General features: G+C 64.2%; 1 protein-coding gene across 2 annotated transcripts in view; it reads left to right on the top strand.

Moving 5' to 3' along the window:
• The first annotated feature begins 3182 nt into the window (after positions 1 to 3182).
• Positions 3183 to 15057, top strand: part of bms1 (BMS1 ribosome biogenesis factor) — an 83536-nt gene continuing 71661 nt past the window's right edge. The window contains exons 1-2 of one of the 2 annotated variants that reach the window (XM_068020285.1): positions 3183 to 3230; positions 13746 to 13928. In XM_068020285.1, coding sequence (XP_067876386.1) covers positions 13753 to 13928 — 176 coding nt within the window. In that variant the 5' untranslated portion in view covers positions 3183 to 3230; positions 13746 to 13752. Of the gene's footprint in view, positions 3299 to 13745; positions 13929 to 15057 lie in introns of both variants that reach the window. The other variant, XM_068020284.1, reaches the window with a different exon arrangement.

Genomic DNA, 15057 nt, shown 5'->3' with positions numbered 1-15057 from the left:
TACTCCTGTGTTCCAATTGTTAAAATGGAAGATGGAGATCAGGTGGGACAGCTACTTGAAGGGGTCCAGTCACAGGACACAGAAACCACCTTTTTCAGCCTGCCTGGATTTGAAACTATAGCAATTGAGGGATCATCTCGTTCAGAAGCCACAGCTGCCTGAAGCTGCACACTTCTCTCGAAGGCCTTCCAGAAAGAAAATTAAAAAGAAGACAATCTGCAAAAACAGCAAGAAAACCTGCTTTCTGCTAGTTTCCTCTCTGTCTAAAAAAAAGGTGACTTCAGCAATTAAGCTGCCTCCATTTATATCTGAACGCAATAAGAAGAAATGGTAAGAGAAGCAGTATTCCCAACGGCTCCTCTCCCACTCGGCCTTTCCAGTCGGTGATCTCCAGTTTGAACTTTCCATTAATTAAAAAAAGGACTCTAGTTTTAACTGAAATCCATGTTAGCTTGTTGTTGAGCTAATGTTCTATTTGGGAAATAGAAAAATTTACCAAATGTCCTTGCCTTTTTTTATGCTTTTAACCTTTCTTTGTATGTTTGTAAGTGTGCATTGCGAAGTTAATTCCCTTCCCGAGTTTAAAAGTGTGTGTTAATAAACCCTACTTCTTTGTTTTAACTCTAACAACCGTATTATTGTTACGGTCATTTACTAGTCAGGGTTTAAAGGAGAGAAAAATTCAAACATAATCTGTTTATGAGATTATAAACAGGTAGATGAGGAATTAACTCCTGAAATTGACCCATCTCCCATCGCCAGAATGGAACTGGAAAAGTTCAGGATGGAACTGGAGTTTCAGGAAAGAGAGAGAGAGGAGAGAGAAAAAGAGAGAGAAACGGTTTTCCAGATTTAAAAAAAATGGAAATGGAGCTGAAGGCTCAAGCAGAGAGAGAGGACAGCTGGAGGCTGCTAGGGAAAATCTCTCTTCACCCAGTAACTGTCCAAATCTCCCTAACCCAGAATCAGGCTTTGAGGCTCTTAAGTTTGCTACGTTCAGACCAAAATTTGAAGAGGGTTAGGTGGAATCCACTTTTGAGAAGGTAGTGGGACAGCTATGATGGCCACAAGAAATGTGGGCGCTCATAATTCAGGGTCAGATCAGGGAAGGCTCAAGAGGTCTATTCTATGCTGACCCCTGAAATGTCTGCTAATTACGAGCAGACCAAAGTTACCATCCTTAGTGCATATGAGTTCGTCCCAGAGGCATACCGCCAGCATTTCAGGAATGCTCGAAAGAAACCGGTGCAAAGTTATCTGGAATTCAAAAGGTGAAAACAAAGCGCTTGCAACTGGTGGGTCCGATCTCTGAAAATACAGCGCACCTATGAGGAATTATGCGAGCTAATATTGCTGGAGGAATTCAAAAATTGTCTACCCCACCCCCCCCCAACCTGAGAATGCACTTACAGGAGCAGAGAGTCCGTACAGATAGAGAGGTTGCAGTTGCTGCTGATAGCTATGACCTCTCACATAGGCCTGGCAACTCAGGCAGATCATTACAAAGCCACCCCCAAAAACAGTGGGAGGATAAGAAAGGACAGTAGATAGAGAGGGAGCCACACCTGGAAAGGGGAGTTCAAGCGAGGGAACAAAGAGTCCACCCCAAGCCCACAAAGAGAAACCCCAGAGACCTGTGTGCTCCCACTGCAACAAAATGGGCACTCCAGGCTCGAATGTTGGAGGTTAAAAGGAAAGTCAAGCGTCTAATAGGTCTCTGCAAGGGTGGTCCTAAGAAGGATACCCCAGTAGAGAATGGAGCAGGACCGGCAGAGGCCCTCATGGTAGAGCTTAGACCCTCTGTGAGTATTATCCTATGTGTTGCTGGACTGGACAAAATCCCTGAGAGTTACTGGAGTTTTGTCCTCAAAGGAACTGTGTCCCCCTACCTTTCCCAGATGAGCAAGTCTATTGACTGCTCAGGGATACAGGGGCAACTCAGTCCTTAATGTTAGAGAACAGCTTAAGCCATTCCCCCGAAACCTCCATGAAAGCCAAGGCCCTGATCAACGGAGTGGGAGGAGGTTACCTGTCTGTCCCTGTCCATTGGGTCCACCTACAGTGTGACCTAGTCTCAGGCCCCGTAACAGTAGGAATTGTCCCAGAGTTACCGGTAGCAGAAAGAGACTTCCTACTGGGAAATGTCTTAACTGGCAGCTAGATAATAGCAACCCCTATAATCTCAGATCAGCCCAGTGGAACCAGGGAAACCGAACAGGAGGAAATACCAGGGATCTTCCCCGATTGTGTAGTGACAGGCCAGATTAGCTGAGAGGGAATCACTGCCCCAGCTGGATGAGCCGGAGGCCAGTATAGCTGAAACTTTCAAGGACCAGTCCAAAGGGGAGGAGGTGCTCAGCCGAGCCTCCCTAATTAACACCCAGCAGGCAGATCCAGAAATACAGCGCATAGTACAGACTGCTTGTTCTGAGGCAGAGATCACCCCGAAGCCAGCCAAGTCACCAACCTCCACAGACTGTATAACCAGTTTTTATTGCTCCAGACTCTAATCTGATCAAGCTATCCTTCCCCAGTCTGTAACCTATTTTGTATGTGTGTGTGAAAGTTTAATTTATTATTTTACTTTGATCAGTTTCAGTACAATAAAGCTAAACTCTTTCTTTGTTAAATGCAAGAAAACCTGTCCAATTTGTTCTTTTTTTGATCATAGCAGGTAAATAGTTAAACATTCACTGAATTGGCAAGTATGTCCACTTTAAAAAAACAAACAAACCTGTTGTGGTCAAACAAGGAGGGAAATCCTTCGACCCCTCCTCACCTGATTGTAGCATAAAAGATCCACGGTGTTGTTTCAAAGAGCTGGGGAGTTCAGCTTCGGGTCTTGACCAATATGTTTTTGTCATCCAACACCTAAAAATATGATTGCCTGATCATTGTCACTTAGCAGTTTGTGGGATCTTGCTGTGTAACTTGGCTGCTGTGTTTCCCATATGAGAGCAGTGATTACTTCAAAAGTAGTTCCTTAGCTATAAGGAGGACATGAGACGACCTGAGTATGAATTAACCTGTGTTCTATTTTAATAGAAATCACAGTTACTGTAAAAGAAAAACACATTTTCAGGAATTTATGGAATTCCAAAAGACAGAATTCCCTCAAGGCAGCCAATCAGAACCTGGGAATAGCAACCGGAAGTTGTCAGAGACCCGGAACCAAGGTCTCAGCAGACGGAGGCGGAGGGACAGTTTGAAGGGCGCACCGCCGACTTCCGGTAGGGAAACTTCATCGATAAAAACTGTTCAACTACACGTGCAGCAAGAAAAATAGGAAGAGACTGGGGTAAGAGTGAGAGAGAGAGTGAGAGGGGCGCAAGAGGGAGAGTGGCGAGGGAGGGGGAGCTGGGGAGAGAGAGAGAGAGAGAGAGTGAGTGAGTGGCGGGGGAGAGTGGCGTGTGTCCATGTGAGGGGGAGAGGCGTGAGGGAGAGGAGGGGAGAGGGAGAGGAGGGGAGGAGGGGCGTGAGGGAGAGGAGGGGAGGAGGGGCGTGATGGAGAGGGGGGGGGAGAGGGGCGTGATGGAGAGGGGGGGGGGAGAGGGGCGTGATGGAGAGGGGGGGGGAGAGGGGCGTGATGGAGAGGGGGGGGGAGAGGGGCGTGATGGAGAGGGGGGGGGGAGAGGGGCGTGATGGAGAGGGGGGGGGAGAGGGGCGTGATGGAGAGGGGGGGGGAGAGGGGCGTGATGGAGAGGGGGGGGAGAGGGGCGTGATGGAGAGGGGGGGGGGGAGAGGGGCGTGATGGAGAGGGGAGGGGAGAGGGGAGAGGGGCGTGGGAGGGGAGAGGGGGGGGAGAGGGGCGTGGGAGGGGAGAGGGGGGGGAGAGGGGCGTGGGAGGGGAGAGGGGGGGGAGAGGGGCGTGGGGGGGGAGAGGGGCGTGATGGAGAGGGGGGGGAGAGGGGCGTGGGGGGGGAGAGGGGCGTGATGGAGAGGGGGGGGAGAGGGGCGTGGGGGGGGAGAGGGGTGTGATGGAGAGGGGGGGGAGAGGGGCGTGGGGGGGGAGAGGGGCGTGATGGAGAGGGGGGGAGAGGGGCGTGATGGAGAGGGGGGGGAGAGGGGCGTGGGGGGGGAGAGGGGCGTGATGGAGAGGGGGGGAGAGGGGCGTGATGGAGAGGGGGGGGAGAGGGGCGTGGGGGGGGAGAGGGGCGTGATGGAGAGGGGGGGAGAGGGGCGTGGGGGGGAGAGGGGCGTGATGGAGAGGGGGGGGAGAGGGGCATGGGGGGGGAGAGGGGCGTGGGGGGGGAGAGGGGCGTGATGGAGAGGGGGGCGAGAGGGGCGTGGGGGGGGAGAGGGGCGTGGGGGGGAGAGGGGCGTGATGGAGAGGGGGGGGAGAGGGGCGTGATGGAGAGGGGGGGGAGAGGGGAGAGGGGGGGGAGAGGGGCGTGGGGGGGGAGAGGGGCGTGATGGAGAGGGGGGGGAGAGGGGCGTGGGGGGGGAGAGGGGCGTGGGGGGAGAGGGGCGGGAGAGGGGCGTGATGGAGAGGGGGGGGAGAGGGGCGTGATGGAGATGGGGGGGAGAGGGGCGTGATGGAGATGGGGGGGAGAGGGGCGTGATGGAGAAGGGGGGAGAGGGGCGTGGGGGGGAGAGGGGCGTGATGGAGAGGGGCGGGAGAGGGGCGTGATGGAGAGGGGGGGGAGAGGGGCGTGATGGAGAGGGGGGGGAGAGGGGCGTGATGGAGAGGGGGGGGAGAGGGGCGTGATGGAGAGGGGCGTGATGGAGAGGGGGGGGAGAGGGGCGTGATGGAGAGGGGGGGGGAGAGGGGCGTGATGGAGAGGGGGGGGGAGAGGGGCGTGATGGAGAGGGGGGGGGAGAGGGGCGTGATGGAGAGGGGGGGGGAGAGGGGCGTGATGGAGAGGGGGGGGAGAGGGGGGGGGAGAGGGGCGTGATGGAGAGGGGGGGGAGAGGGGCGTGATGGAGAGGGGGGGGAGAGGGGCGTGATGGAGAGGGGGGGGAGAGGAGCGTGATGGAGAGGGGGGGAGAGGGGCGTGATGGAGAGGGGGGGGGAGAGGGGCGTGATGGAGAGGGGGGGGGAGAGGGGCGTGATGGGGGAGAGGGGCGTGATGGGGGAGAGGGGCGTGATGGGGGAGAGGGGCGTGATGGGGGAGAGGGGCGTGATGGGGGAGAGGGGCGTGATGGAGAGGGGGGGGGAGAGGGGGGGGGAGAGGGGGGGGAGAGGGGCGTGATGGAGAGGGGGGGGAGAGGGGCGTGATGGAGAGTGGGGGGGAGAGGGGCGTGATGGAGAGGGGGGCGAGAGGGGCGTGGGGGGGGAGAGGGGCGTGGGGGGGGAGAGGGGCGTGATGGAGAGGGGGGGGAGAGGGGCGTGGGGGGGGGAGAGGGGCGTGATGGAGAGGGGGGGGAGAGGGGCGTGGGGGGGGAGAGGGGCGTGATGGAGAGGGGGGGGGAGAGGGGCGTGGGGGGAGAGGGGCGTGATGGAGATGGGGGGGAGAGGGGCGTGATGGAGATGGGGGGGAGAGGGGCGTGATGGAGAAGGGGGGAGAGGGGCGTGGGGGGGAGAGGGGCGTGATGGAGAGGGGCGGGAGAGGGGCGTGATGGAGAGGGGGGGGAGAGGGGCGTGATGGAGAGGGGGGGGAGAGGGGCGTGATGGAGAGGGGGGGGAGAGGGGCGTGATGGAGAGGGGGGGGAGAGGGGCGTGATGGAGAGGGGGGGGAGAGGGGCGTGATGGAGAGGGGGGGGAGAGGGGCGTGATGGAGAGGGGGGGGAGAGGGGCGTGATGGAGAGGGGGGGGAGAGGGGCGTGATGGAGAGGGGGGGGAGAGGGGCGTGATGGAGAGGGGGGGGGAGAGGGGCGTGATGGAGAGGGGGGGGAGAGGGGCGTGATGGAGAGGGGGGGGAGAGGGGCGTGATGGAGAGGGGGGGGAGAGGGGCGTGATGGAGTTGGGGGGGAGAGGGGCGTGATGGAGAGGGGGGGGAGAGGGGCGTGATGGAGAGGGGGGGGAGAGGAGCGTGATGGAGAGGGGGGGGGAGAGGGGCGTGATGGAGAGGGGGGGGGAGAGGGGCGTGATGGAGAGGGGCGTGGGGGGGGAGAGGGGCGTGGGGGGGGAGAGGGGCGTGGGGGGGGAGAGGGGCGTGGGGGGGGAGAGGGGCGTGATGGGGGAGAGGGGCGTGATGGGGGAGAGGGGCGTGATGGGGGAGAGGGGCGTGATGGGGGAGAGGGGCGTGATGGGGGAGAGGGGCGTGATGGGGGAGAGGGGCGTGATGGGGGAGAGGGGCGTGATGGGGGAGAGGGGCGTGATGGGGGAGAGGGGCGTGATGGGGGAGAGGGGCGTGATGGGGGAGAGGGGCGTGATGGGGGAGAGGGGCGTGATGGGGGAGAGGGGCGTGATGGGGGAGAGGGGCGTGATGGGGGAGAGGGGCGTGATGGGGGAGAGGGGCGTGATGGGGGAGAGGGGCGTGATGGGGGAGAGGGGCGTGATGGGGGAGAGGGGGGGGGGAGAGGGGGGGGAGAGGGGCGTGATGGGGGAGAGGGGGGGGGGAGAGGGGGGGGAGAGGGGCGTGATGGAGAGGGGGGGGGAGAGGGGGGGGAGAGGGGCGTGATGGAGAGGGGGGGGAGAGGGGCGTGATGGAGAGGGGGGGGAGAGGGGCGTGATGGAGAGGGGGGGGGAGAGGGGCGTGATGGAGAGGGGGGGGGAGAGGGGCGTGATGGAGAGGGGGGGGGAGAGGGGCGTGATGGAGAGGGGCGTGGGGGGGGAGAGGGGCGTGGGGGGGGAGAGGGGCGTGGGGGGGGAGAGGGGCGTGGGGGGGGAGAGGGGCGTGATGGGGGAGAGGGGCGTGATGGGGGAGAGGGGCGTGATGGAGAGGGGGGGGGAGAGGGGGGGGAGAGGGGCGTGATGGAGAGGGGGGGGAGAGGGGCGTGATGGAGAGTGGGGGGGAGAGGGGCGTGATGGAGAGGGGGGCGAGAGGGGCGTGGGGGGGGAGAGGGGCGTGGGGGGGGAGAGGGGCGTGATGGAGAGGGGGGGGAGAGGGGCGTGGGGGGGGGAGAGGGGCGTGATGGAGAGGGGCGTGATGGAGAGGGGGGGGGAGAGGGGTGGGGGGGAGAGGGGCGGGAGAGGGGCGTGATGGAGAGGGGGGGGAGAGGGGCGTGATGGAGATGGGGGGGAGAGGGGCGTGATGGAGAAGGGGGGAGAGGGGCGTGGGGGGGAGAGGGGCGTGATGGAGAGGGGCGGGAGAGGGGCGTGATGGAGAGGGGGGGGAGAGGGGCGTGATGGAGAGGGGGGGGAGAGGGGCGTGATGGAGAGGGGGGGGAGAGGGGCGTGATGGAGAGGGGGGGGAGAGGGGCGTGATGGAGAGGGGGGGGAGAGGGGCGTGATGGAGAGGGGGGGGAGAGGGGCGTGATGGAGAGGGGGGGGAGAGGGGCGTGATGGAGAGGGGGGGGAGAGGGGCGTGATGGAGAGGGGGGGGAGAGGGGCGTGATGGAGAGGGGGGGGAGAGGGGCGTGATGGAGAGGGGGGGGAGAGGGGCGTGATGGAGAGGGGGGGGAGAGGGGCGTGATGGAGAGGGGGGGGAGAGGGGCGTGATGGAGAGGGGGGGGAGAGGGGCGTGATGGAGAGGGGGGGGAGAGGAGCGTGATGGAGAGGGGGGGGGAGAGGAGCGTGATGGAGAGGGGGGGGGAGAGGGGCGTGATGGAGAGGGGGGGGGAGAGGGGCGTGATGGAGAGGGGCGTGATGGAGAGGGGCGTGATGGAGAGGGGCGTGATGGAGAGGGGCGTGATGGGGGGGAGAGGGGCGTGATGGGGGGGAGAGGGGCGTGATGGGGGGGAGAGGGGCGTGATGGGGGGGAGAGGGGCGTGATGGGGGGGAGAGGGGCGTGATGGGGGGGGAGAGGGGCGTGATGGGGGGGAGAGGGGCGTGATGGGGGGGAGAGGGGCGTGATGGGGGGGAGAGGGGCGTGATGGGGGGGAGAGGGGCGTGATGGGGGGGAGAGGGGCGTGATGGGGGGGAGAGGGGCGTGATGGGGGGGAGAGGGGCGTGATGGGGGGGAGAGGGGCGTGATGGGGGGGAGAGGGGCGTGATGGGGGGGAGGGGCGTGATGGGGGAGAGGGGCGTGATGGGGGGAGAGGGGCGTGATGGGGGAGAGGGGCGTGATGGGGGAGAGGGGGGAGAGGGGCGTGATGGAGAGTGGGGGGGAGAGGGGCGTGATGGAGAGTGGGGGGGAGAGGGGCGTGATGGAGAGTGGGGGGGAGAGGGGCGTGATGGAGAGTGGGGGGAGAGGGGCGTGATGGAGGGGGGGGGGAGAGGGGCGTGATGGAGAGGGGGGGGGAGAGTGGCGTGATGGAGAGTGGGGGGGGAGAGGGGCGTGATGGAGAGTGGGGGGGAGAGGGGCGTGATGGAGAGTGGGGGGGGAGAGGGGCGTGATGGAGAGGGGGGGGGAGAGGGGGGGGGAGAGGGGCGTGATGGAGAGGGGGGGGGAGAGGGGCGTGATGGAGAGTGGGGGGGGAGAGGGGCGTGATGGAGAGGGGCGTGGGGGGGGAGAGGGGCGTGGGGGGGGAGAGGGGCGTGATGGGGGGAGAGGAGTGTGATGGAGAGGGGCGTGGTGGGGAGAGGGGTGTGATGGAGAGGGGCGTGGGGGGGGGAGAGGGGTGTGATGGAGAGGGGCGTGGGGGGGGAGAGGGGTGTGATGGAGAGGGGCGTGGGGGGGGAGAGGGGCGTGATGGAGAGGGGGGTGATGGAGAGGGGCGTGATGGAGAGGGGGGGGAGGGGCGTGATGGAGAGGGGGGGAGAGGGGCGTGATGGAGAGGGGGGGGAGAGGGGCGTGATGGAGAGGGGGGGGAGAGGGGCGTGATGGAGAGGGGGGGGAGAGGGGGCGTGATGGAGGGGGGGGGGAGAGGGGCGTGATGGAGGGGGGGGGGAGAGGGGCGTGATGGAGAGGGGGGGGGAGAGGGGCGTGATGGAGAGGGGGGGGAGAGGGGCGTGATGGAGAGGGGGGGGGGAGAGGGGCGTGATGGAGAGGGGGGGGGAGAGGGGCGTGATGGAGAGGGGGGGTGAGAGGGGCGTGATGGAGAGGGGGGGGGGGGGAGAGGGGCGTGATGGAGGGGGGGGGGAGAGGGGCGTGATGGAGGGGGCGTGGGGGGGTAGAGGGGCGTGATGGAGAGGGGCGTGGGGGGGGGAGAGGGGCGTGATGGAGAGGGGCGTGGGGGGGGAGAGGAGCGTGATGGAGAGGGGCGTGGGGGGGGAGAGGGGGCGTGATGGAGAGGGGCGTGGGGGGGGAGAGGGGTGTGATGGAGAGGGGCGTGGGGGGGGAGAGGGGCGTGATGGAGAGGGGCGTGGGGGGGAGGGAGGGGCGTGATGGAGAGGGGCGTGGGGGGGGAGGGGGGCGTGGGAGGGGGGGGGAGAGGGGTGTGATGGAGAGGGGCGTGGGGGGGAGGGGAGGGCGTGATGAGAGGGGCGTGGGGGGGAGGGGAGGGGCGTGATGGAGAGGGGCGTGGGGGGGAGGGGCGGGCGTGATGGAGAGGGGCGTGGGGGGGAGGGGAGGGGCGTGGGGGGGGAGGGGCGTGAGGGAGAGGGGAGGGAGAGGAGGGGCGTAGGGGGGAGGGGGAGGGCGGAGTGAGAGGAGGGGGCGGAGGGGGAGGGGAGAGGGGCGTGAGGGAGAGGGGAGAGGGCGTGAGGGAGGGGAGGGGCGTGAGGGAGAGGAGGGGGAGGGGTGTGAGGGAGGGGGCGTGAGGGAGAGGAGGGGGGGAGAGGGGCGTGAGGGAGAGGAGGGGGGGGAGAGGGGCGTGAGGGAGAGGAGGGGGGAGAGGGCGTGAGGGAGGGGGGAGAGGGGCGTGAGGGAGGGGGGCGAGGGGCGTGAGGGAGGGGGGAGAGGGGCGTGAGGGAGGGGGGAGAGGGGCGTGAGGGAGGGGGGAGAGGGGCGTGAGGGAGGGGGGAGAGGGGCGTGAGGGAGAGGGGAGGGGGCGTGAGGGGGAGGGGAGGGCTTGGGGGGGGGGGGGAGAGGGGCGAGAGGGGAGGGGAGGGCGTGGGGGGGGAGAGGGGCGTGGGGGGTGAGAGGGGCGTGGGGGGTGAGAGGGGCGTGGGGGGTGAGAGGGGGCGTAGGGGGGGGGAGGGGGCGTGAGGGAGAGGGGGGGGAGGGGGCGTGAGGGAGGGGGAGGGGAGGGAGGGGCGTGAGGGAGAGGGGAGGGGAGGGGGCGTGAGGGAGAGGGGAGGGGAGGGGGCGTGAGGGAGAGGGGAGGGGAGGGGAGGGGGCGTGAGGGAGAGGGGAGGGGAGGGGGCGTGAGGGAGAGGGGAGGGGAGGGGGCGTGAGGGAGAGGGGAGTGAGGGAGAGGGGGGAGAGGGGCGTGAGGGAGAGGGGCGTGAGGGAGAGGGGGGAGAGGGGCGTGAGGGAGAGGGGGAGAGGGGCGTGAGGAGAGGGGCGTGAGGGAGAGGGGCGTGAGGGAGAGGGGCGTGAGGGAGAGGGGCGTGGGGGAGAGGGGGGGGGGAGAGGGGCGTGGGGGAGAGGAGGGGGGGAGAGGGGCGTGAGGGAGAGGAGGGGGGGAGAGGGGCGTGAGGGAGAGGAGGGGGGGAGAGGGGCGTGAGGGAGAGGAGGGGGAGAGGGGCGTGAGGGAGAGGAGGGGGGAGAGGGGTGTGAGGGGGGGGGGGGAGAGGGGTGTGAGGGGGGGGGGGAGAGGGGTGTGAGGGGGGGGGGGAGAGGGGTGTGAGGGGGAGGAGGGGGGGAGAGGGGTGTGAGGGGGGGAGAGGGGTGTGAGGGAGAGGAGGGGGCGAGAGGGGTGTGAGGGGGCGAGGGGTGTGAGGGAGAGGAGGGGGGGAGAGGGGTGTGAGGGGGGGAGAGGGGTGTGAGGGAGAGGAGGGGGGGGAGAGTGGTGTGAGGGGGGGGAGAGGGGTGTGAGGGAGAGGAGGGGGGGGGAGAGGGTGTGAGGGAGAGGAGGGGGGGAGAGGGGTGTGAGGGAGAGGAGAGGGGGAGAGGAGAGGGGGGGAGAGGGGTGTGAGGGAGAGGAGGGGGGGGGAGAGGGGTGTGAGGGAGAGGAGGGGGGGGAGAGGGGTGTGAGGGAGAGGAGGGGGGGGAGAGGGGTGTGTGAGGGAGAGGAGGGGGGGGGGAGAGGGGTGTGAGGGAGAGGAGGGGGGGGGAGAGGGGTGTGAGGGAGAGGAGGGGGGGGAGAGGGGTGTGAGGGAGGAGAGGGGAGGAGGGGGGGGGAGAGGGGAGGAGTGGGAGGGGGGGGAGAGGGGAGGAGTTGGGTGGGGGGGGGAGAGGGGGGAGTGGGAGGGGGGGGAGAGGGGAGGAGTGGGAGGGGGGGGAAGAGGGGAGGAGTGGGAGGGGGGGTGAGAGGGGAGGAGTGGGGTGGGGGGTGAGAGGGGAGGAGTGGGGTGGGGGGTGAGAGGGGAGGAGTGGGGTGGGGGGGTGAGAGGGGAGGAGTGGGGTGGGGGGTGAGAGGGGAGGAGTGGGTGGGGGGTGAGAGGGGAGGAGTGGGTGGGGGGGTGAGAGGGGAGGAGTGGGCGGGGGGTGAGAGGAGAGGGGGGAGAGGGGGAGAGCGGCGTGAGGGAGGGAGGCGTGAGGGAGAGGGGGGGGAGGCGTGAGGGCGAGAGGGGGGGGAGGCGTGAGGGCGAGAGGGGGGGGAGGCGTGAGGGCGAGAGGGGGGGGAGGCGTGAGGGCGAGAGGGGGGGGGAGGCGTGAGGGCGAGAGAGGGGGGAGGCGTGAGGGAGAGAGGGGGGGGAGGCGTGAGGGAGAGAGGGGGGGGGAGGCGTGAGGGAGAGAGGGGGGAGGGAGGCGTGAGGAGAGAGGGGGGGGGGGAGGCGTGAGGGAGAGGGGGGGGGGAGGCGTGAGGGAGAGAGGGGGGGGGAGGCGTGAGGGAGAGAGGGGGGGGAGGCTGTGAGGAGAGAGGGGGGGGAGGCGTGAGGGAGAGAGGGGGGGGAGGCGTGAGGGAGAGAGAGGGGGGGGGGAGGCGTGAGGGAGAGAGGGGGGGGGAGGCGTGAGGGAGAGAGGGGGGGGGAGGCGTGAGGGAGAGAGGGGGGGGGGAGGCGTGAGGGAGAGAGGGGGGGGGAGGCGTGAGGGAGAGAGGGGGGGGGAGGCGTGAGGGAGAGAGGGGGGGGGGAGGCGTGAGGGAGAGAGGGGGGGGGAGGCGTGAGGGAGAGAGGGGGGGGGAGGCGTGAGGGAGAGAGGGGGGGGGAGGCGTGAGGGAGAGAGGGGGGGGGAGGCGTGAGGGAGAGAGGGGGGGGGGAGGCGTGAGGGAGAGAGGGGGGGGGAGGCGTGAGGGAGAGAGGGGGGGGGAGGCGTGAGGGAGAGAGGGGGGGGAGGCGTGAGGGGGGGGAGGGGCGAGGAGGGGCGTGAGGGAGAGGGGCGTGAGGGCGAGGAGGGAGAGGGGCTGTGAGGGCGGGAGGGGCGTGAGGGCGAGGAGGGGCGTGAGGGCGAGGAGGGGAGAGGGGCGTGAGGGCGAGGAGGGGAGAGGGGCGTGAGGGCGGGGAGGGGAGAGGGGCGTGAGGGCGGGGAGGGGAGAGGGCGTGAGGGCGGGGAGGGGAGAGGGGCGTGAGGGCGGGGAGGGGAGAGGGGCGTGAGGGAGAGGAGGGGAGAGGGCGTGAGGAGGGAGAGGAGGGGAGAGGGGCGTGAGGGAGAGGAGGGGAGAGGGGCGTGAGGGAGAGGAGGGGAGAGGGGCGAGGTGGAGAGGGAGAGGGGCGAGGTGGAGAGGGAGAGGGGCGAGGTGGAGAGGGAGAGGGGCGAGGTGGAGAGGGAGAGGGGCGAGGTGGAGAGGGGAGAGGGGCGAGGTGGAGAGGGAGGAGGGGCGAGGTGGAGAGGGAGGAGGGGCGAGGTGGAGAGGGAGGAGGGGCGAGGTGGAGAGGGAGGAGGGGCGAGGTGGAGAGGAGGGAGGAGGGGCGAGGTGGAGAGGGAGGAGGGGCGAGGTGGAGAGGGAGGAGGGGCGAGGTGGAGAGGGAGGAGGGGCGAGGTGGAGAGGGAGGAGGGGCGAGGTGGAGAGGGGAGAGGGGGGAGTGGCGTGGGTCCAGGCGAGGGCGAGGGGCTGGGGCTGAGGGAGGGGGAGAGGGGCTGGGGTGAGGGAGGGAGAGAGCCCTGCCCCACTCGCTATTCATGCTGTTGATTGCAGCCTCGCGAGGGGTCAATCTCTTCAGCTGAGAGTAACATGGAGGTTCTGAACAATTTGGCGCACGTGGGGCTGGGGGTAATATTCTGCAATGGATTGAGAACTGATTAACGGGCAGCATGTATGGGTCATTCTCAGGATGGCAGGCTCTTACTGGTGAAGTACTGCAAGGATCAGTAGTTGAGCCACAGCTATTGACAATCTATAAAAATGTCTCGTGAGGAGAGATTGCAGAAACTGGGGCCTGTATTCTCTAGAATTTCCAAGAATGCGAAGTGATCTCATTGAAACTTGCAAGACTCGTAGAGGGAATGATGGGCTGGATGTAAATAGGATGTCTGGCTGGTGAGTCTCGAACAAGGGGACACAGTCTCAGAATAAGTGGCAGGCCATTGAAGACCGAGATGAGGAGTAATTTCTTCACTCAGGGTAGTGAATCTGTGGAATTCTCGACCCCAGAGAGCTGTGGAAGCTCAATCATTGAGCATGTTCAAAACAGAAATCAATAGATTTCTCAATACTAATGACATCAAGGGATATGGAAATAGTGGGGGAAAATGGTGTAGGGTTAATCAACCATGTTCTGTTTGAATGGTGGAGCAGGCTCGACAGGCCAAATGGCCTGCTCCTGTTTCCTATGATCCCATAATTTAATGAAATGTGAACAGCTGCAGATGTAATTGATTTTGTCATTGGGCCAGGAGAACCATGGAGGAGGAGAAGAAGAAGGCACATCGACAGCGACACAGCGGGCCCAAAGCAGCAAGGAAGAAGCAGCGCCGCCTGAAGAGGCTGGGGGTCGGAGATGAAGAGGATCCAAGGAAGAGAAATCCCAAGGCTTTCACTGTTCAGTCTGCAGTGCGCATGGCTAAAACTTTCCACAGGTAACTAAGCAACAGCTGGAGAATTTGCTCTGCTGGTGACGGAGGGAGATCAAATTTGGCTCAAATACAAAAGCAAAATACTCCAAATCTGAAACAAAAACAGAAAATGCTGGCAGCACTCAGCAAGTCTGGCAGCATCTGTGGAGAGAGGAACAGTTTCAGGTCAATGACCTGAAATGTAATAGGTTTTGAGCAAGTGAAAGTGGGAGAGGGAGGAAGAACAAAAGGGAAATTCTGTGATAAGATGGAGAGATTAATGACAAAAAGTTTTACGGTAAACAGCATTCTGAAGGGGCCATTCCCTTTGTGACACTCCGGTCCACTCCTTTGTCATCCCCAATATCCTGCCCCTTTCCTACAACACCTTCCCATACAAGCACAGGAGATACAATACCGGCCCTTTTACCTCCTCCATTCCCGTTGTCTAGGGTCCCAAACACTAATTCACTTGTACTTCTTTCAATGTAGTAGACGGTGTTCGCTGCTCACAATGTGGTTGCCTCGACCTTGGGGAGATAAAACGCGGACTGGGTAACTGCTTTATGGAACACTCCGCTCAGTCTACAAGCGTGATCCAAGCATTATGTCGTTTGTCATTTCAATTCTCCACCTTGCTCCCACTCTGACCTTTGTCCTTGGCCTGCCACAGTTTTCCACTGCAGCTCAACGTAAGCTTGAGGAATAGCACCTCATCTTTCAACTGGGCACTTTACAGCCTTCTGGATTCAACATTCAGTCCAATAATTTTACATCATAACCTCTTTTTGCTGGTTTGTTTCTACCGCCCCCCCCCCCCCCCCGTTTCTTTTTTAATCCCTTAACTTTGTGTTCGAATGACTGCTATCTTTCCATTTACGCCTCATCCAGACACATCTTTTGTGTCTTTACTTCGCTTTGTCATAGTTATACAGCACAGAAACAGGCCCTTTGGCCCATTGTGTCTGTGCCAGCCATCCAGCAATCAACTATTCTAATCCCATATTCCTGCACTTGGCCCGTAGCCTTGTATGCTATGGCGATTCAAGTGCTCACCTAAATACTTATTAAATGTTGAGGGTTCCTGCCTCCACCACCTCTTCAGGCAGTGCGTTCCAGATACGGACCACCCTCTGGGTGAAAATTCTTTTCC

Source organism: Heterodontus francisci, chromosome 42 (assembly GCF_036365525.1).
Source record: "Heterodontus francisci isolate sHetFra1 chromosome 42, sHetFra1.hap1, whole genome shotgun sequence".
Taxonomy (NCBI): Eukaryota; Metazoa; Chordata; class Chondrichthyes; order Heterodontiformes; family Heterodontidae; genus Heterodontus; species Heterodontus francisci.
This window is presented reverse-complemented; position numbering and strand designations above follow the sequence as displayed.